We start from the raw sequence: 22,325 nt of genomic DNA on the forward strand, positions 1-22,325 counted from the left end.
GAACAGGGAATCCTTTAAGAGGTTCTTGGCAAACCATGCAATTCTCATATAATGGAAATTAAGAAACTGACAGGGAAATAGAAAATTGTACAAGATCTCTGAAACATTAATGAAATTGTAGTTCCTAGTTGTCATGTGGTACGGAATTCAGCATTGATCCTTTTCCAAATTCCAGAAGAGGAAGAATAGTATACAGTCATTGACCTGTGCCAAGCGTTATACCATTGCATAAGGAGACACAGTTCTTTTTTGCCTTTGAGTTTTTGAATAAAGAATTCCTGTGATGTAGAATCCCACAAGGGTATAAAGAGAGTCCTTCACTTTTCTCTCAGATTTTGATAAAGGATTTAGAGAGTTTGAAATTACCATGCAATTCAGTCTTAGTGCAGTATATAGATGACATGTTGTTAGCATATAAGACAAAGGAGAATTGTAAACTAGACACCATTGCATTGTTGAATCATCTCGCAGAAATTGGGCATAAAGTCTCTCCAACAAAAATACAGTATTGAGAGAAAGAAGTCATTTATCTCGAACACCATATTGAGAAAAGTGTGCGAAAAGTCTCAAAGGAACACATTTTTGCCATTCTGAAACTAAATCCCCTGACCACCAAGAGGGAGGTTTGGATGTTTCTGGGAGATTTTGGTTACTGTAGACTATGGATTCCAAATTTTTCCCAGATTGCAAAGCCTTTAGTAAGGTTGACATGTAATGATTTACAAGATCTGGTACCATTTGATGGCAATTGCCTTGAATCATTAAAAAAATGTAAATGGAGTTTGTGCCATGCACCCACACTCGGCATGCCTGATTACACTATGATTTTTTTTACCTATTTTGTCATGAAAAAGATGGGAGTGCACTTTTAATTCTTTTCTCAGAAGCATAGATGACTAATGTGTCCAATAGCATACATGTCAAGAGCACTGGACCCAGTTGCTGTAAGTCTTTCCGGATGCCTAAATTTGGTTGCAGCAGTTTGCCTGGCAATAGAGCAAAGTGAAGTGATTGTGATGGGTCATGCCCTGATTGTTTATGTTTCATATTTAGATGAAATTCTATTAATAAGGACAAAAACACAAACAGCAGGTTGATACAATATGAGCAGGTAATACTTGGAGCAGAACACATTTCAATTCAAAGATGCAATGTTCTAAACCCAGCAACACTGCTTTCGATTTCAGACAAAAGTGAGGACAGGGAAGGCATAGTTGATGATGAATGGAAGCACGATTGCATCAGGTTGACTAAGTTATGCACAAATCCAAGTCAGACATTAAAGAAGTTTCTTTAGATAACTTAGATTCGACATTGCTTGTTGGTGAGACATTGGGGGCATCTTATTTACCATATGTGACTTTCAGCACAAGTAGCAGAATTAGTTGCTATAACTAGATCTTGCTGCTTTTCAGAAGATTAGAATGAAACTATTTATATAGATAGTCAGTACGGATTTGGTGTTGTGCATGAGTACAACCAGCTCTGTTCTTGACATCCTAAGGTGCTCCCATCAAAAACAGTATGTACATATTAGATTTGTTGGATGCTATTCAGAAACCAAAAAAAGTGGCAGTGAGAAATGTCAAGCCCATAAGGCAGGCAAGGTTTTGGTCACACTAGATAACAAGTATGCTGACCAGATGGCAAGGTATTGTGGCCTGTAGGAAGGGACTGTCATTCAACAAGATGAACATGAAAAATCTATGTATGATGGTAGTACACAAAATGCAAACAATATGAACTGCTATTTTATGGATTCTTTGTAGACTTAATTGACTGAGTTGAGGGCTCCTGATAATAAGAAATTAAAATGGGACAGACTAAGTTACAAAAAGTATTATCAAGATTTGTATGATTTTTGCATAATCAGAATCATGCTGTAAGAGATAGTCTTGTCAGGATATTTCAGAAATGTAGGGAGAACCCAGGTTTTTGACAAGTTGCTGAGGAAATGTGTGATTGATAGGTGCTTGGTTTGTCACCTAAACAACCAAGAAAAAAAGACAGTTACTGTTATGAATCACATTGGTAAATCAGAAGGCTCCTTTATGAGACTACAAGCAGATTTCATTAAGATGCCACTTTGCAATTTACTTATATATAGCTTACTAACAGTCTGCTTATTCTTAAAATGGGTCAAAGCATTTCCCAGAAGGATAGCGGATAGCATTACAGCAGCCAAATTATAGTTGAGGGAGTAATTTCCGAGATTTGATCCCAACTTCTATTGAGACAGACCGTGGCACTCATTTTTAGATTGAGGTGCTGAAAATTATTTGTACAGCTTTTGAGCTTAAGCAAAAGTTCCATTGCAGTTATCAACCCCAATCTTCTGGCATTTTTAAAAAGACAAACGGAACTCTAAAAAATAGGTTGGCAAAGGTTTGTGGCTCAACAGGCTTGAAGTGGCCGGAAGCACTTCCCTTGGTGTTGATTATGAGAAGTACCTCAAACAGAAAGTCAGGACTGTCGTCCCATAGCGTCATCATGGGAAGGTCAATGAGACTTGCACATGTACCTTCAGCTGCATTAGTTTTAGGCTTGGGCAGGACTTTTGGAATTTCACTCCATAATTCTGCAGACTTTCATTAAAATGGGTGGAAAAATGCACATTGCACTGCTCGTGCAGTAATTTAGTACTGGTAGCGTGTTCCATACTGAAGAATCAGTGCGAACTGTACCATGTAGTGCGCAGGGGCAGGATTATTGTGAGTTGATTTTTCTGCTTTTCAAGTACAAAATCTATTTGAGAAGCAGCCCTCTGACCGCAAATGCTCATGACCGCCCATGCTAGAAAATTGCACGGGAGGTCCTCCTCGCAACCCAAAATCATGCTAAGGGATGCAAGATCTTGCTCGCACTCGCCAGCTCCCATTCTGAAACCTTGTATTGTTCCTGTTGTCATCGCATTGCTCGAATGGGGAAAAAATTCAGTCATGCGTTGACTGGCGAAATTTGACGTGTGCTCCGATCTACAAGAGTAACACGGAGTTGCCATCTTTCTGCAATTCCATGAGCGGAATACAAAATTCCTAGTGGGCCTAATTAGTTTCAATACTGATGATAGTGTTCTAGACTTTTGTAAAGGTCTAGCTGATGTGCTAAAATCTGTCTCTTGCCAGGTAAATGCAGACACAGACAATTACAGAGATGGTCCATGTCATGGCTTGAATGCTGGGGATTGGATCCTCATCTGCAAGCATGTCCACGAGGAATGCTTGGCTGAACGTTGGAGTGACCCTTTCTAAGTTGGAAGGGGGGTGGGCGCACACTGCCTCACACTCCAGCACTCAGTTTGCCCCTATGCATCATAATAAATGCAGTGCATGATAACACTTTCTTCGGTGTCAGGCTTTAGTTTTTCACCCTTATTGGTGCAGCCAGTGCTGTGTATTTCTAGACACGTGTTTCAGGATAATTTCCTTTCTTCAGTAGAGAGCAACACTTTTTGGGGGGTGCTGGAGATGCTGCCCGAAGTCTTCTCAGGTCTCAGTACCACTCGCTGGGCGCAGGTGCATCAATCGGAGCTCGTCAGCTCGTTAGCTCAAAGGAGCCTTTTCAAATAGGAAGTGGGTGGGCGCACATTGCCTCACACTCCAGCGCTCAGTTTGCTCCGATGCATCATAATAAATGCAGTGCATGATAACACTTTCTTCTGTGTCAGGCTTTAGTTTTTCACCCTTATTGGTGCAGCCAGTGCTGTGTATTTCTAGACACGTGTTTCAGGATAGTTTTCTTTCTTCAGTAGAGAGCAACACTTTTTTGGGGGGTGCTGGAGATGCTGCCCAAAGTCTTCTCAGGTCTCAGTACCACTCGCTGGGCGCAGGTGCATCAATCGGAGCTCGTCAGCTCGTTAGCTCAAAGGAGCCTTTTCAAATAGGAGGTGGGTGGGCGCACACTGCCTCACACTCCAGCACTCAGTTTGCTCCGATGCATCATAATAAATGCAGTGCATGATAACACTTTCTTTGGTGTCAGGATTTAGTTTTTCACCCTTGTTGGTGCAGCTAGTGCTGTGTATCTCTAGACACGTGTTTCAGAATAATTGTCCTTCTTCAGTAGAGAGCATCACTTTTTTTGGGGGTGCTGGTGACGCTGCTCAAAGTCTTCTCAGGTCTCAGTACCACTCGCTGGGCGCAGGTGCATCAACCAGAGCTCGTCAGCAAATAGGAGGGGGGTGGGCGCACACTGCTTCACACTCCAGAACTGAGTTTGCCCCGATGCATCATAATTAGGGCTCCCGGTTTTATGGTATTTATTTTTTTGCCATTTCTGTCTGTATTTATCCATATTTATTTTTGGGGCATTTTATCTGTATTTATCCATATTTATTTTTGCCACAAGCAAAAGTCGACGCTGCATCTATGTATTTTCCCACATTTATTTAAATTGACAATGCACACATGCACTCGGTTGTTATTGGTCAACACTATACATTCATCTGAAAACTTTGCCATTTGTAGAATGTCCCAAATACGCTTAAAAGTTATGAGGCAATGGATCTAAACAACCCTCAAGATGTCAGAACCACCTCTGAACATGCGAACATGCTGCAGTGAGGGAAGATGTTTATAAGCACTTATACTGTTTATATGTGTATATTTCATTTTAAATAAATAGATTGTCTTTCTTTCTTTCGTGAAGTGCACCAATCTTTAGCCCAGAATCACAGAGGAAGAGGACATGGAGTCCTCAGTTAATGCTGCTAATTTTTACTGCTTATGCTGTTCAACGATCAGCTTACAAATTTACTTAGAGCTTAAAGACCTTGGCCACTGTGACACTAGAAACTCTCTTATCGTGTGGCGCTTCTGCAAAGACGTACTTGAACAGTATAAGATGTCACCTAGGTGTGACTTGGAAGTAACGTAATTTTCAGAGTAGTACAACTGTCACTTTTTGATTGTGATCAAAAGTATCCATTCAAAGTACTGATTGTAATAAAGAATAAAAAGTGTGCACTTTTTATTCCATGATCGGGCCTGGTTTTTCACCAGATCAGTCACCTCTGTGTCTATTCCTCTGTCAATTCAAGCAGTGGATGCTGGCACCGTGGGCGGATGTGGAGCAAGGGACACCATTTTTCACAGAGGGTTCTGTGTACAGAGCCATAAAAAAATCTTACAAAGGATGCTATAGAGGCTATAAAATGCAGTGGCATAGCTAGCTAGGTCTTTTCACACCCGGGGCAATCCCTCAGTTTGCCGCCCAGTTCCGGTAAGAGCGAGGTGGGGGGGGGTTTGTGCTGGTGAAAGAACACGACGAGCGGGGTAGGTGCGAGCGACAGACGACAACGAGCGGGGGCATTTAGCGACGCCAACGAGGGAGAATAAAGAACTGTTGCAATACAAATGCTTGTTTTTGTTGTGAGCTCTGCAGGATGCTTGCTTTTCATTCATGCAGTGGGAGGGCTCACTTCACACCACAGGAGAGTTCAAGCATCGGCCTAACTGCTGTTATCATACAGATGCAGCGATTAGGCTAAGAGAAAGAGGTGTCAGTAAAGGAAAGATGATACTGGCCAGAAACGCTGCTCTGACAGTCTGCTGCAGCTGAAAGTGATGAGCGCCGGCCCTGCGTGGCGAGGCAACTCTCTGCTGGAGCATGGCAGCTAGTATTTTCCAGTTTTTATATATAAATACAAAGGAAAACTTGTTTAAATGGAAAACCGGGAGCCCTAATCATAATAAATGCAGTGCATGATATCACTTTCTTCGGAGTCAGGCTTTAGTTTTTCACCCTTGTTGGTGCAGCCAGTGCTGTGTACCTCTAGTCACGTGTTTCAGGATAATTGTCCTTCTTCAGTAGAGAGAAACACTTTTTTGGGGGTACTGGAGATGCTGCCCAACGTCTTCTCAGGTCTCAGTACCACTCGCTGGGCGCAGGTGCATTAACCAGAGCTCGTCAGCTCGTTAGCTCAAGGGCGCCTTTTCAATTAGGAGGGGGGTGGGCGCACACTGCCTTACACTCCAGCACTCAGTTTGCCCCAATGCATCATAATAAATGCAGTGCATGATAACACTTTCTTCGGTGTCAGGCTTTAGTTTTTCACCCTTGTTGGTGCAGCCAGTGCTGTGTATCTCTAGACATGTGTTTCAGGATAAGTGTCCTTCTTCAGTAGAGAGCAACACTTTTTTGGGGGTGCTAGAAAGTGTTATCATGCACTGCATTTATTATGATGCATCAGGGCAAACTGAGTGCTGGAGTGTGAGGCAGTATGCGCCCACCCCCTCCGCCCTTTCTAACTACGAATAGTGTAGTCAAGTGTGCGAGTGTGAAAATATACTTGGACCAGTGGGAAAAGATGGCTGCTCTTCTTTAGAGCTCCCTGAGTGAGCGCTCAATAATGTACCCCGAGATCCGTTCATTATCCTGCTGACACCTGACAATCCTTGCCACGGGCGTCTGAAGAGGAGAGGTGCACATGACTACCTTTGTCGGTCCTGTAGCAGGCAGCATGGGACCAGACAAAGCGGGAGTGAGTGTGTGGCCTTCAGCACAAGCAGATGACGGCAACTGTCCTGATTGTGGTTGCCAGACCGGCTTGCAGGGTACCGTTCAGCGAGGCTGGGTGTGTCCTCTTGGGAGGGACTCTGTGTTGGTTCAGTGCACAAAGGAGCCGCACGCCATCCAGCTCCCTGAGAAGCACCCAGCCCACAAAATAAACTGGACTGAGCAGCGGGGGAGCCATCTGGAACAACTGCCCAGTGAGAAATACCTTGTGTAGGGAGATCCGGATGTCATTATCTGTGCGCAAGATTGCAGAGAAGGCCTAAGGAGGGACATTTGAGTCAGACTGGGCAGGCTCTGACATCACCTCAGAACTAACAGCACCGGCGGTCCTCCACTCCAGGGAAGGCCTGAGTAGCAGGAGACATCAAGAGAAGATGGTGCCCACTGCGAGGGGACAGTGTCCTTCCGGCTAGCAAATTGTGCAGTGCGATGACCCCCCTTGTGGCTGATGCCATACCAATAGAGGAGTTTATCTGCTGGATCTTCATACTGCATTTTGCAATAAGTAGTGGCTGCGCCAGAGAGGGACTTGTTGCTGGAACGGGGATTGGTGGGGTAAGGCCAGGGGGGAGGAAGAGACAGGCCGCGAGTGGGCTGGAGATAACCTGAGTGGGGATCTTCTTACACTTGGGCGGCAGCGGTGACTACCCCCTGGGGCTTTCTTCTCCACATTGACTCACAAGGGCGGGCACTGGGCCCCGCTACATGGAGCGGTTGCTTGTTGACAATTCCCCTTCAGAAGTAAGAACATGCGTTGGGGCAGATGCCGCTGCAAACACCAGCAAACACAAGGAGATGATGGACGGAGTGCTGAAACTTTTCAAACACTCACCCCCAGTCACAGATCTGTGTTAAATCCATCTCACTTGGCCACCCCAGGTCAGACCCAGCTATATGCAAATCAGTCTTAACCCTGTGCCTCATGGGTACAGTCCAGCCCGAACTGGCAAGCCTTGTCTTCCCTGGACCGGAAACAAGCATCCTGGGACCGGTTTCGGGCTTTCAGCTGTGTTTGAACTGGGGCTGCAATGGCTATGCATTGCATGCGGGCAACGCTGGAGAATCTAGATTCGAAAATATACACTGTTGCTACTGAGATCTCTCTTTTACAGACCGACTTGAGAATGGTCAATGAGAGAACCACACAAACAGAAAAAACGTTGCCCCACTTAAAGATGAGTCGAAAACTCTTAAAGCAAAGGTTGAACAACTGCTAAAGGAGAGTGCAGAAGGGAAGGTGAGACTGGAGGACAATGAGGGCTGCTGCAGATAGAACAACATCCGCGTGGTTGATGTCTGGAATGGGCGGAGGGACCTAGTGTTGCGCTATTCCTTGAAGAGTTAATACTCCTCACTTTAAAGCCCAAGGGACTGTTGAAATTATTTACCTTATAGAAAACACAGCGCCTGTCCCACCGCCATGGCCCAGGGCCCCGACAAGAGCCATCACTACGTGCATCACAGGGATAGAGATGTTAATCTTCATGTAGCATGTACAGATATGTAGCACTGAGTGTCCATGACTGGATGGGGGGAGGCAGAAGTCCAGGCAGAGAAAGACATCAAGGAGGACGGAGGGACCAGAGGTAGACTTAAGACCCGTCCCCTCTTGTCAATCAATCATGCTGGATTTTTAGAGCATGTCTTATCACCAGTGAGAGTATCCAGATGTAGGAAAATGGATTCTGACTGCATGGTTACCCCGACTTTTTGCCTGGTGTTTTGCTGGTTTTCGACTTAGTTTGACTGGAATCCTGCTAATCAGGACCCTAGTTTATCTGCTTTCTCCCTAAATTGGTTGTTCATGTACTTTAGGTACACTCCAGAGGGTACACTTATAAGTCCCTAGTATATGGTATACTATATACCCAGGGCATAGGTACCACAGAGGCTGCAGTATGTATTATGCCACTCCTGGAAGACCATTCAAAATGACACAACAGGTCTGCTACAGCAGCCTGTGTAAGGTGGTGCACGCACCGCTTACTTGGATACAGGTTCACTATATCTATCCTTATCACTGCACATATAAACCTATAAGTCACCCCTATGGCAGGCCTTATCAATCGTGAAGGCAGGGTGCTGGGTTTTATGTGAGAGGGTGCCCATGCATGAGCAGGGCCCCTTGACAGCCTTCGGAACCTATATTCTGGGGTTGTTTGTGATGCAGCCAACCATATATACTTAAGTGCATTATAACCTTGCGGTAAAGGCTAACTTTAAAACGGCTGCATGGAAACATGTTGTGTTTGGTGTCAAACACCTTGGAATCATACCTCCACACCTGTAACTGGTGTGGAGGTATGATTCCACCCTACTAGAGGGAGAAATATGACAGCACCGGTACACCCGGTACCAACTTCACAGACCCTGGCATCACAAAATGGATGCTGCCAGCCACAGACACGAGTCTGTCCTCCTGCTGCTGGACGAAACTCCGGTAGGGGAAGGCTGGACAATAGGTTTCCTGTCACAGGGAGGTGTGACCACCTCTCAGAGAGGCTTTAGTGTATTGAGGCTGTGTGGGTGCACTCTGAGAGTGCTTTGATGTCTTCACTGGGGGCACATTTGGTGTCCCTGTGCATAGTCCAGCTCAAACCAGTTGCAAGGGCTATCAGCCCCTGCGCAAAACTGGACAAAGGACTTGGGTGTAGCCACCCCTCTGTCCTGACCCTCCCATAGGTGGGTCCCCAGAGTTTGTCCCACCTCTCCTTGGGTATAAAGTAGGAACCTCTGGCTACAGGACTTTGGATTTACCTGGACGAAACTCTGCTACAGAAACCAAGTACTTCAACTATCTACACTACGTTGGATGACTGAAGAATCTCCCTTGGAGTAAAGGAGTTACTCCCCTGCAAGGCAGGCACCTGAAACGCATCTGACCGATTTGTATCTACGCAGCTCCTGAAGGACTCCGAAGATTTTGCAACACAGGAGGTGGGTTCCCAAGCTTCCCCGAGGCTGACCAGTGCTCTCAGCAAACCTGAGACCTGCAGCCCTTGTGGGGACCGTGCAACCCGTACCCCTGGACACTGTGCACATGTGCAGCAGCATATGCTTTTTGGCTATCCCTGAGGCTGTGCTGTGGGCTACTTGTAGTCCACACCCCAGCAGTGATTCCACCGAAGATTACCGGCCTACACTCCACAAGTGTTTCGTGGGCTGGTATTTTGTGATTCCTCTAGAGGTCCCTTCGCGATCCCTGGTCTGTCGACCTGTGGGTCCCTGAGAAGGGAACTTTAACTTTCAGTGGGCTTCCCTGTTTGCTCCAGACATGCCCTGACTCTCCATCACTTGGGGAGTCCTCAGGACCTTGCTGGTCCACACCAAAGCATCTTTTCTCTAACCGCGTGGGTTGCAGTTGCCAAGGCTTGTTGGTCTCCAATCCGGACACTGACCCCCCCAGCACTCGACATCCTTTGTGGGACTGCTCAACTGCGGACTTTGGTTGTCGTCAACGTCTCCTGGTCCCCATGGCTGCAGAGTCAAGCTTCACCTCATCTCACCTGAAACACCCGACATTTGTGGGCATTGGTCTATCGTGCCCCTGGTCACCCTGAAGTGACCCAGACTCTGTCTCCTCTGCTTTCAGGTTCTTCTCAGCTCCGATCCAGGCTTGGATCACACCGGACACTTCTCAACTTCCCGGCAGCAGCACTTTGCAGCATCACACCATTGAAAATGACGAAGATTCCCGACACCATTTGACACCTATGCACCCGGCTTCCCTGGGTTAGATAACACGAGTATTCCGGGGCTCACATGGGTGCTGGCCTTAGAACCTTCTAAGTCTGAAAGGGTTTGCTCAAAGTCCTCACCTAAGTGTCCGTAATCTTTAAAATTCCAACCACTACTTTCCCATAGGATTGTACGGAGCTCGTGACTGTGTTCTCACACTGCACGCGTCCTCTGTGGGTCCCCTGTGTCACTACCATGGGTGGTTCCTTGGGGTCCCAGTAATTCTATGTGCTCTAGGCACTGTGTCTAGTCAAGTCGTGGTTGTTATACCACTTTCTTAATATATGGTTTGGTCTACCCTGGGGCCCACTGTGTATTGTGCTATTTACTGTCGTTCTAGTATATTACTATTGTGTGTTTAGAAATAAATAAATATATTTTATATATACCTTGTGTGGTTCTCCTTTCATTTGGTCATTCAGGAGGTTATAATCTGGTAAACCAAGCTGCTTTACATTCCTTCGAGACTTAGCCTGAAGGCTGCTCTCCATAGCTACCACTAGGATAGCTTTTAATAAAGGTTGTCTTTAACCCAATCACCAATAAGGGTAGTTTGGACTGGTGCAAGGTGCAGTCTATAACTAGTGGACAGCATATACCATGCCAACTTCTCACACTGGGCTGTAGTTTTCATTCGAAGAGCCAGGTCTTGAACTTCTTCCTGAAGTCTGTCATTGAGGGGGATGTTCAGAGGTGTAAGGTGAGGGCATTCCTGTACTTGGTCACGTGGTGGGAGAAGGAGCGTCCTCTGGTGCGGCAGATGCACTGTGTCTGTGCGAGGGGGAGGTTGTCAGAGGGGAGGATCCTAGAAAGTTGGTGGAAGTTCAAGCATTAGTTGATGTATGCAGTTCCTAGGTCATGAAGGGCGTTGTAGGCGTGGTTCAGGACTTTGAAAAGGAATCTTCTCTGGATGGGCCTTTAGTGGAAATCTTTCAAGTCCTGGGTTATGTGGGTCCTTTTGAGAAGGTTGAGGGTCAGTCTGGGTGCTGTGTTCTGTGTTGTCTGAAGTCTTCTCATGAGTTCGCTGGTGGTGCCTGTATAGAGTGAGTTGCCTTAGTCCAGACAGCTGGTGATGAGAGCCTGTGTCACTGTTTTCCTGCTGTTGATGGGGAGACACTTGAAGATTTTGCAGTGTGGAAGCAGGCTGATGAGACGGCATTGACCTGTCATTTCAGGGAGAGTTTGCTGTCCAAAATGATGTTGAGGTTGCAGGCATGGATCTTCGGTGAGGGAGTGGTTCCGACTTCTAATGGCCACCAGGAGTCATTCCCGAGGGTGGTGTGGCTGCCAGAAATCAGCACCTCGGTCTTATCAATGTTGAGCTTAAGGCAGTTGTCCTTCATACAGGCTGAAAAGTTCTTCATGCAGATGTGGAAGTTGAATTTCATGGTGGTGGGGTTATCTAAGAGCAAGAGGACAAATTGGGTGTTGTCGACATAGGAGATGATGTTGATGTCGTGGGTCCTGACGATGTCTGCTAGTGGCTTCATGTAGATATCAAAGATGGTTGGACTGAGGGACGAACCTTAAGGGAAGCTGCAGATGGTGTGCTAGGGTTGTGAGGTGAAGGGAGGGAGGGGGATTCTCTGGGTGTGCTCCATGAGGAATCAAGCCATCCGTCTAAGAGCATCTTCTTTGATTCCAATCTGGTGTAGATGTTTGATGTGAGTTTGCTGGGAGACGGTGTCAAAGGCTGCAGAAAGGTTGAGGAGCATCAGGGCGGCCGACTCTCCTATCTTGAGTAGAGTGCAGATGTCATCTGTCGCAGAAGTCAGGGCCATCTTGGTGCAGTGGTTGGCTCTGAATACTGATTGGGAAAGGGCCAGCAGGTTGTTTCTCTCCAAGTGTTCGGTAAGTTGGAGGTTGATGGCTTTCGCCAGGATCTTAGTGGAAAATGAGAGACGCAAGATGGAGTTGTAGTTCTGGAAATCGCTGGGGTCTGCAGATGGGTTTCTTGAGGAGGGGTCTGACCTCCAAGTGTTTCCAAGCATCAGGAAAGGTGTCTGTGGCTATGGAGGCATTGAGGATGGTGGTGAGCTGGTGGCTGAACTTATTGCTTTCAAGGATGAGGAGTCAGATGGGGGATCAAAATTCCTTCAGGTACATATAGCCATGAGAACAAGGCACTTGAAAAGGTGCTCTGCCTGGTCACACTTGGATTCCCAGTTGTCTGCTGCAAGTAAACTGCAGAAATTATGTCCCATGGCAAGGGGTGTCAGATGATGGACACTTGAATCTTGTACCAAAGGGAAATCACTGTGGTGGACCAGTTGGTGACAAGAGGGAGCGGTTGTTAGGGTGACAGGCCCCCTGCAAATTGGGGTTGACAGGTAGTTTGGACCCTGTATTGCTGGGGGGCAGGGAGGCGGGTACCTGGGTTCATGGTCAGAGTGATATGTTGCCCAATCTGGTACCTGGAATGGGATTAACTTAAATGTATTTGCAGTGAATATTCCGCCTACATTGAAACACAAATGTTAAGAGAATTTGGGGTTGTGCTGCTGCAGTTTTTGGAAGGGATTCTTATATTAGGGGGACCTCAACCATATCCTTGAGAATGATATAGATCAGAATCTCCTAGGAGGAAGAGGGCCCCCAAAACAGGTCTTGAAAAACTTTCAGGAGGCCATGGGGCTGGAAGACATTTGGCGTACTCTTATTCCAGGGATAAAACAAATCACATACTTCTAGGGTCCCACCATACCTCCACACAAATAGATTACTTCCTCACTACACATGCATCCTTGGCAGTATTCCGAGACGCTACAGTCATGGTGAAAGGGATATGAGACCACGCTTCCCTATGGGTGGAACTCCATAGTCCTCTCTCAGAGATCAAGGGAGGATGGAAACTAGACATTTGGTACTTAAAAAATGAGGTCATTATGGACAGCATACGGAATAGCATCAGACTCTACTTCCAAGAAAATGAGGCTTCGGTGGAGTCAGTGGTCATGCTGTGGGAGGCCTACAAGAAAGTTCTGCTGGGCCAAGCCATGTCGTTGATAGCAGGGGAAAAAATAGAGGAAACAATAATGGGTGGATAGGCTAGAGGGAGAAATCTTGGACTTGGCAGACAATGGGGGGGAACTCTTACCCCGTAAAGGCACAGTAAACTCTGACTTAAGTAAAAAAATTATAAAGATCCGTCATAAATGCAGCCTTCAGCATTAATCTCACCACTCAAAGGAGGGTGTATGAAGTGGGAGACAGGGTGGGGCAGCTTCTGGCCTTGTTGGGTAAGAGAGAGCAGGAAAGAACCAGGGTCCATGAGCTGCAGACGGAGTCAGGAAGAGTGATCGGGAAAAATGGGGAAATTGCAGAGGAGTTTGCGAGATATTGTCGATCCCTGTATAGTTCACCACTAGAACTGTAACAGATATTAGGGAGTAAATATGATCGAAAAATCCCTAGAAATTTACTGAAAAAAACAAAGGTCAAAGTTACGTTATAGTTACGTAGTTATAGTTGGGACCTAGTTTCCATAGGAAAAGCGTTTTTGATTTGCGAATAACTTTGGCGCCGTTGAATCTTCATGAGCTTTTCAAAACTAATGGCGCGGTCACGTCAGCTGCTGTCTTAAAAATCTTACGGTGATCCATCAAGGGGGGGGCCGAGAAAAAGGTGGGGTCCCAAAATGCTTTTTCTTCATGTTAATTTCCATAGGAAACGTTTGATGGGGCTACATTCAGAACTGCTGAATGAAATTACACCACATTTGGCAGAAAGGTAGCTCTTTAAAGATTTCTCAGATATATAACTGTGGTCGCGGTGGATTCACAAACCCTCCCGATCTCGTGCCTGAGATCTGATTGTCTGCCACCACTTCAAACCAGGAACTGTTAGCAGCCATCTTGTGACTGGGTTGATTCGAGTCACAAGCAAAAACGTTAAAAAACAAGAAAAGGGGGCAAGGTAGAAACACCCTGACCCCCTAGGCCTGTTCAGGCGGGCTCCCGTGCTTTGGTTACTTTAGACCCCTGGGTGGGTCAGGTCCCGGGGCAATTAAAATTGAAGATGCGGGGCCTCATGGGCCCGTGCAGCCCCGCTAATAGTTTAAATTGCGGGGGGACCACGTGGCCCCCCACAGCCTCGGGGACTGCTACCTCCCTGAGACTATATTTGATTATAATCATAATGCATGGGGGGGCTCCAGCCCCCCTCATGTAGCCTCAGGGACTGCCACCTCCACTGGGCTAATTTTTGCAAATGCGGGTGGCCACCCTCGCAGCCCTGCGGACCGCCACCTCCCTGGGGCTATACTGAAAAAAGATGCTTGGGGGGCTCTGGGACCCCCACGCAACCCGGGGACTGCAACCTCCCTACGGGCTAGTATACAAAAATGTGGGGGGGCCACATGCCCCCCACTGCACAGGGGACAACCGCCTCCCTGGGGCTATTTTAAAAAAAGGAGGAGGCCCCTCCTGGAGCAGTAAATGGCCCTGGGGACCGCCGTCCCCCAGGGCCAGCTCCAGGAATGTCCCAGGGTACCCACATCCAAGACAATGCAGTTTGGTATGGAATGGTGGGAGCACTGCCAGCTTCCGCAGGAGGCGGGAGCCGGCCAGTACCATGGGGGCTTTAGGCACCTCTGCGGTCCCCAAGGAGACAGCCATGCCTCAGTGATGTAATTTGAGATGTCATCAGTGATGTCATGAGTGATGTCACTGACCTTGTCATGAGTGATATAATATGTGAGGTCATAAGCAGTGCATTGCGGGGCGTGTGTCATTGTTAACTCTGCTAACTATAGCAGCTGAATTTCTCTGGTTTTATATCAGTAAAACCTGACCATAACTATAACGTTCCTACAACCTTTGTTTTGTTTAGTGAATATATATATAAATATAGTATGTTTGATGGAATTTGCATTTCAGAATCAACAAAATTAGTCATTCATAACTGGAGTGATCAGTGAAGAGCCAAATACTGTCATTCAGCTGTAGGTAGAAACTTGAGCCCACCACAGGCTGAAACACCCATGGCAAAGAGAAACAGGGAACAAAGACTGCAGTTATAATAATATCCACAAGAGACCAATAATCACAGTAGGGCACCCGCAGTGCGCATTGCAACAGCCATATCTGGACAGACTTTTTCTGTTTATAAGACTTTGATACATTCTATAAAGAATAGTAAATGAACTATCCTAAATCTAATCTCACAACAGTTAAAGGGTCAGCCAAATGTTCTGATTCACTTACCCCCGATTTCTTGTATTTACAAGCACTGAGTACGAAGTTAGGCTTCTGGATGTCTTTGGTACGACAGCGTGTCTCTTTCATTTCAAACAGGAGATCAACAAAAGTCTTTCCAAAAAAATTCTGTGGTGAAGGGAAGTTAACATCAATTTATTACATTTTATTGAATTTGAGATACATAGCATATGTGCACAAATCCATATATTTTCCAGGCTATTATAACAGAGTTTATTCTCCAGCTCTGTCGTTGTGATATTCATAATGATGTGGCAATCACAATTTATTCAAATCGTGTTTCCGGTTTTGCCTCCATCACTGCTGCAAGATATTCCAATGCATTTAAGATTCATTGTGTTCTGAAATGTATACCAGGGATAGCGTATGCTCTACTGTAACTCAAGAGTAAATTACCAGTTCTGAAGGAGTTGTCCAATCAAACAATGCTGAATGCTGTTCCTCTATAAAGTCATAAAATGCTGAAGTGAACAACAATATAATTTTTAGGCCTGTTTACCAATGAATTTTGGTGTCTGTAAGGACTCTTCAAATAGGTACAGTACAGTAAGAAGAAGTACAGAAAGAGATTGTGGGCTTTGCATCAGCCCATTTATGCCCTTGGCTTTCACATGCTGTTCCTGATTGCTTTGATGGGTTGGCCATCAAAGCCATATTGTTTCATGAACTGTTACATTTCCCCATTTGTGTTCCCATTAGTTATTGGTGATGTGGCATCAGGAAATGTTTTGTTAGACAGCAGACACATCATGATGTGCAGCTTCGATTTCAGAGACAGTGTGTGTACTTCAATGTGTTTACTTTGCTGGCAAAACAACATTTAATTGATGATTTAAAGCTTTTCTGTTTAGGATGTGTGTGTTGTTTGAAATAATTAATCTGCCATAAAGAAAGTGTCATTCACTAATTAACTTAACACATTCATTTGTTCTACTTGGCTGTAATAGAGCCAGATTGACTCTAATAATTCAGTCTGTTCAGCAATGGGCCTTAATCAAATCTTCCATATTCTTGTAGCCTAAGATGCTGCTTCATTGTTGGATTTCTCTGTGGGGCAGCTGGAGGCAATTCAATCAAAGTCACCTACCTAATACCAAGTACTATCTCAGGAAAGTTCCAGATCTATTGGATTGGTCAATTCTTATTACACGTGAGAATGGTTCCTAAACAGGGTCAGCGCTAAGGCGCTAAGTTGGTGGGCAGGGGGGGATCTTGTTTGGAAGACATTCCTTGCCTCCAGCAATTTTCAGGCAACAATAAAAATGTCAAGATAACGCAGGTGATTAATGTTTTCCCTAGAGAGAGCTCGGAGTTTTCTCCAGTGGAAATTTTAGCTCATCATAAAGTAGTGCAGAGGCTTAATATACCTGCTACAAACAATGTGTACCATGCAGATCACAAAATGCATATAATGTAAATAGGTCAGTGAGTTACTGCTTGTGTCAGAGATCCTTTTGTTACTTGCAGTTTAGAAGTTAAAATCCTAAAATAGAACAGTGCTGTAGCGGTGCGTCCATTAGGGCGTTGGGGGGTAGCCCCCCCGCAGCGTTGCCCGCAGCGTCGGCGTCTTTGAACTTAAGTAAACTGAATCAGTTTACTTAAGTTCACAGAAGCAGAGGGAGATCTGACAATCATGTCAGTCAGCATGACGTCGGACCGCCCACCCCCTTCAGAGTCTGAAGGGGGTGGGCCGTCCGGCGTCATGTTGACTGACATGATTGTCAGACAGACCAGGCAGGGGCAACCGGCAGCAGCACAAGTGCGCATGATTGGGGAAGGTGAGCAAATTTTCGCTCCGTGCCCAGTCATGCGCACTTGTGGCTGCACAGGCTGGCGCATGCCCATTAGGAGACCGAGAGTTGAGGAAAGGCTCCTAATGGGCAGGCGGGCGAGCAGTAAGCGTGCCCTAAGCCAATCCTGGTGCTGCTGGCAGCGCCAGGATTGGCTGAGAGCCTGAGAGGGGCTGTAGCTGTAGGCGCCAACGGACGGACCCGAGGCGGCGCGGACGTGCCTAGGACCTCAGGTCGGATAAGGATTTTTAAAAATTTATTTTAACGCAGCATCCCCCCCCCCCCCCCGTGAGCCGCGACTGGGGGCATACAAGTGCACATCAAACGCAACAACTGCGACCAGTTCTTATCTACATGCAAGAAGCTATTAAAATGTGTTAGCTGACTCATGTAATAGCGTTTTTGATTTATTTGCGTCAGCCTTACAAAAGGACGTGTTTGAATGTTACATGGTTTGGGAAAGAAAACAAAAGCAGCTTTGTTTGAGCAGAATGAATGAAGCCACTGAAACATGCTAACATATGACTTTCAGCGTATTGTCTCTCACAGGCAATTTTCCTGTTCACGAATTTAGTTTCCCTGATTACGGACATACAATTCAGGTCGGAGACACCCTATAACCAAAACAAAACCTAATGGAGTCACAGTTAAATGGTAAAGTTGATTATAAGAGCACAAGGTACCCTCTAGTGGCGGTACTAAATACTAGCATAAACCCACTGAAATGAGACCTGGCATGAGAGCAATCATTGGCAGCGCAATTCTCTCAAGAGGGTACTAACTGCCAGCCGAATGCTAATTGATCTCCTGGTAGATATGTTTACTCACACAAGTTATCAGGGACAATGCTTTCACACATAAAACCTTTGATGGGAAAGTTAACACAAACAATAGGTTTAGGCGCACCGAGCGCAGGCATAAAGCACGGTTTGTCCCATGTCACTGAATGCAGTTGTGCTGTCCAATTACACAGCACTAAAACCATTTGCGTCTGACAAGTTTAGAAACGACTGCTTACAAACATGGGCCAGGTTCGTCAAAGAATAGAAAATTGCAATAAGCCCCCGAACCGCTATTAAATCAGTTGGGCTCACTTGATAATTCAAACTCGCCCCTAACTTGTACGCCCTACCACTTTGAAAAGTCACCAGCCGCCCCTGGAACAGTGAGCTATTAACTGTCATCAAAGAGCTGCATGCAAATAGCAAGATATAGGTTAAGCATTATTGTATTGTATTGTAATTGCATTTGTATATCGCTTACTACCCCTGATGCGGCGTCAAAGCGCTTTTCGGCGAGTAGCACACTACTTCGGGACCAGAGGATTAGTGTTGAATTAGTATAGTGAAACATGCAAGTACATTTTAAGTGGTGGATATGCTAGTCAGTTATTTGGATTCGAAAGGATAGCAGAAGCATAGAAGAGGAAAAAAGTTTGTATTTATATAGCGCTTCTTACCCCTGATGGGGTGTTGAATCGCTTTTTTTTGGTGAGCAGCACGCTACTTTGGAAACCCATAAATGATTAGTGTTGAATTAGTATGGTGAAATATGAAAGTAATTTGAGTGGTGGATATTAGTCAGTGATTTGGAGTGAGAAGGAAAGTGGAGGGATAGAAGGGAAAGAAAGGTTTGCATTCATATAGCGCCTGCTACCCCAGATGGGGTGTTGAAGCGCTTTTCTGGCGAGTAGCAGGCTACTCCGGAACCCATAAACATTATTGTTGAAAATTAGTATAGTGAAAGATGAAGTAATTTGAGTGGTGGATATGTTAGTCAGTTATTTGGATTGAGAAGGGTTGGGTAGGGGTAAAAAAGGGAAAAAGGTTTACATTTATATAGCGTTTGTAACCCTGATGAGGTGTTGAAACGCTTTGTTGGCGAGTAGCGCGCTACTCTGGAACCCATAAAGGATTAGTGGTGAATTAGTATAGTGGAATATGGAATTAGAGAAGTGAACATGTTAGTCTGTTATTTTGATTAAAAGGGATAGTGGAGGGATAGAAGAGTGAAGGATTTTATTTTTAGGTCATAGCAGTAGGAGGTGGTTTTTCGATGAGTAAAAAGGGTTTTTCGAGGGGAAGAGTCAGAGGGGTTTGTTTTGGGGGTTAGGTATAGTAAAAGAGGTGTCAGATGATGCAAGGAGGGGTAGAGTAGGAGAGAGTCAAGAAAGGGTTATTTTGGGGAACATAGTAGTGGTATGCAGTTTGGGATAAATGAGAGAGTAGATGTAGAGGATATAATGATAGATGTATATGGTAGGAGATAGGGTAGTGCATTGGAAAGAGTAGTAGAAAGAAGTTTGAGATGAGTCAGAAAAGTTAGGCTAGAAGATATATTGAGAGAAGTATTGGCTGAGAAATAGGGTAGTGCATTGGAAATGCTACATTAGAAGAAAGTGATAATTATATAGATCCATAATTACATTAAAAGTATATAGATGCATAAAGGAGGTAAGTATATGCAGATTAAAGATATTGATAGAGGTACACGATGAGAAATAGGGTAGTGCTTGGATATGCTTTTTCAGGAGAAAAGTAACAGACACACAGATCCAAGTACATGGAGGTACATAGATGCACAATGGAAGCACATACATGTAGACCAAAGAAGATATATAAATATTTTTCTACATGTTTATACAAAGCAATATACAAGGATAGGTACATATCTATAGTGAAAATAAATGCTTATATACAGAGGGACACATACATAGGGTGGGTATTAATGAATGGGAAAATGGGCAGCATTTCTGGCCCAGGTCCTGACCAGTCTCAAACAGGCTCAAACAGGCACTCATCCTTGTCCTCTCCACCCTTAGCCTCGACGCCCGGGCTGAGATGCCCTAAGCCTTAGATGTTTATCGCCCTAGTAGTCAGGTGACCCCTTCCGCCAATGGGAACCCTAGCCTTAACACTATCCAATCACAACACTAGCCCTAAAATCTAGAACCAATAGGAGACCAGGACCTTACAGCTAATCTTAGCCCTAGTCCAAGCACCCAAACAGTTTCAAAACCCTGACCTCTACGTCCAATAGAGGCCCTAGCCCTACCAGTAGTCCCAAACCTAGTCCAAGCAAGCAATGGTACAGGAAGCCCTAGTCCCTTCTTCCATAGAAAGCCTAACCCTACTCTTAGTCCCACACCTAGTCCAGCAACCAATAACACCAGAAGCCCCAATCGCTACCTCCAATTAAAAGCCTAACCCTGGCCCTAGTCCCACCAACCAATAACACGGGAAGCCCTAGTCCCTACTTCCAATAGAAATACTAACCCTAGCCCTAGTCCCAACTCTACACTGATTGAATCACAGACCCAGAAACCAATAAAAACCCTCAAATACTCAACCAATGAGGACACTAACCCTGATCCAATAGAAACATCAGATACAACCACCAATCAGTTTACACATGTAGCAAACAATATCACACTATATAAGGTCCCAGCTACCTCAGACAAGGTTTGCTGGCCAGGAAGTTGGAAGCTGCCCCTCTATTCAGAAATCTCCTAGGAGACAGACAGGCTCAATCCACACTTTGGACTTCTGCAGGTAAGGCCCTAACAAACTTGTCCTCTAACAACACTATTTGTATAAAGCTTTACTCCCTCTCCTGGCCAAAAAACGAAGTTCACAGTCCCTATTAAACACAGTTTAAACAGCGTACAGCAGATTACTGCTGTCTCAGGGGGAAAGGGGGGGGGGGGCTGGTTTCACTGACTTATTAACACAAAATGGTCGCTGGGGGTGCACTGCTTAACATACAGGTTATGATTTCTCCCCCAGTCTTTCATTATCATAAAGTTGCAAAAAGGGTTCCTTTGGGTAGAAATCGACTCTTATTGGTAGAAACAACCCTCACCCATGGTATTAAATTTTGACTTCTGAGTTTGTGCTTTTTCAGACCAGGCACTCGTAAACTATACTACCTACCAATATAGATGACATGTCACTCCAATATCTTGTAGTCCTCTGTCTTTGAGTAACATTTTCTATAAATTGATTTACACATGTATGATTGATTGTCTCTGTGTAATTTGTGTGTGATGTAAAGTGCTCTTAAACCCTACACTGGTATGTATGGTGCTATAAAACTAATTAAATGCATCTGAGAGAGCGTGGTTATGGAGACTTGAGGGGCACTGTTAAAGGGTGGTAATAAGGGAATCCGTACAGAGGTGTGTCATGAACCTCCTATACAGCGTCTGAACGTATAGCAACCTTGTGAACATTTGGGCATAAACTGTGTTAAGGCAAAAACATGACTGTCACCATTTCTGCTCCTATGTGACAGATTACCTTATGCACCAGTATATGTGCTGTTCTTGTACTGTTCCTTTTGCCCCTGTGCTTTTATTGTGCACTTTGTATTGTTTATTGCCCTATTTTTAATTATAGCCCACGATTCAAAATCACTTGCGAAGCGCTTCCGCAAACTGCGCACACGCGGCCACCGTAGGAGCATTGTGCATCCTTAAAAGGAGCCATGCCCATCTGCCGGACACGGATTATTCCAGTTTCGAAGTCGGAGAACAGTGCTGGCGGCTACGTTCCTGACCGCGTTGAACTCTTGATTGCACCCGCAGGTAAACCGGTTTGGACACTTCGTTGGAGCCAGAGAGTAGGTAAGAGATTTCTTCGCTGGCGTTCATTTATTGTTATTCCCGCCTGTTTCCGTGTGCACATACTGTTTAGCTTAGCAGCGCACGGAGGTTTTCAGACATCTGAGATAGCGAAAGAGCAACAGAACTCTTCCCCCGTTTTTTTGTTTGACTGAATAAAGGAACAGGCTGAATAAACGAACAACAGTATTAGGAGTAAATACCACAAAAACTAAAACCTGTAATGATATTAACACTGCAACCATTTGCGAAGGAATACAGTGGTGACTTTAAACCCTGCAACGCTGTTTAAGAATAAGTGGTGCCATTACTGAAAACATTTACTAAGGGATAAGGCGGTGACAATAAACCCTGCAACTTTGTTTAAGAAATAAATTATGGTACTATAATCCAAGGAATAATTACAGTATACAAGACTGGTATTGTATTGTATATGTCATTGGT

The 22,325-nt window shown here is 45.2% G+C and overlaps 1 protein-coding gene across 1 annotated transcript in view; it reads right to left on the bottom strand.

Annotated features, from left to right (window-relative positions):
* LOC146796187 (uncharacterized) overlaps nucleotides 1–22,325 on the bottom strand; it is a 245,859-nt gene that overhangs the window by 139,555 nt on the left and 83,979 nt on the right. The window contains exon 2 of the mRNA XM_085628613.1: nucleotides 15,459–15,578. Coding sequence (XP_085484739.1) covers nucleotides 15,459–15,578 — 120 coding nt within the window. The remainder of the gene's footprint in view (nucleotides 1–15,458; nucleotides 15,579–22,325) is intronic.

Source organism: Triturus cristatus, chromosome 10 (assembly GCF_964204655.1).
Source record: "Triturus cristatus chromosome 10, aTriCri1.1, whole genome shotgun sequence".
Classification (NCBI taxonomy): Eukaryota; Metazoa; Chordata; class Amphibia; order Caudata; family Salamandridae; genus Triturus; species Triturus cristatus.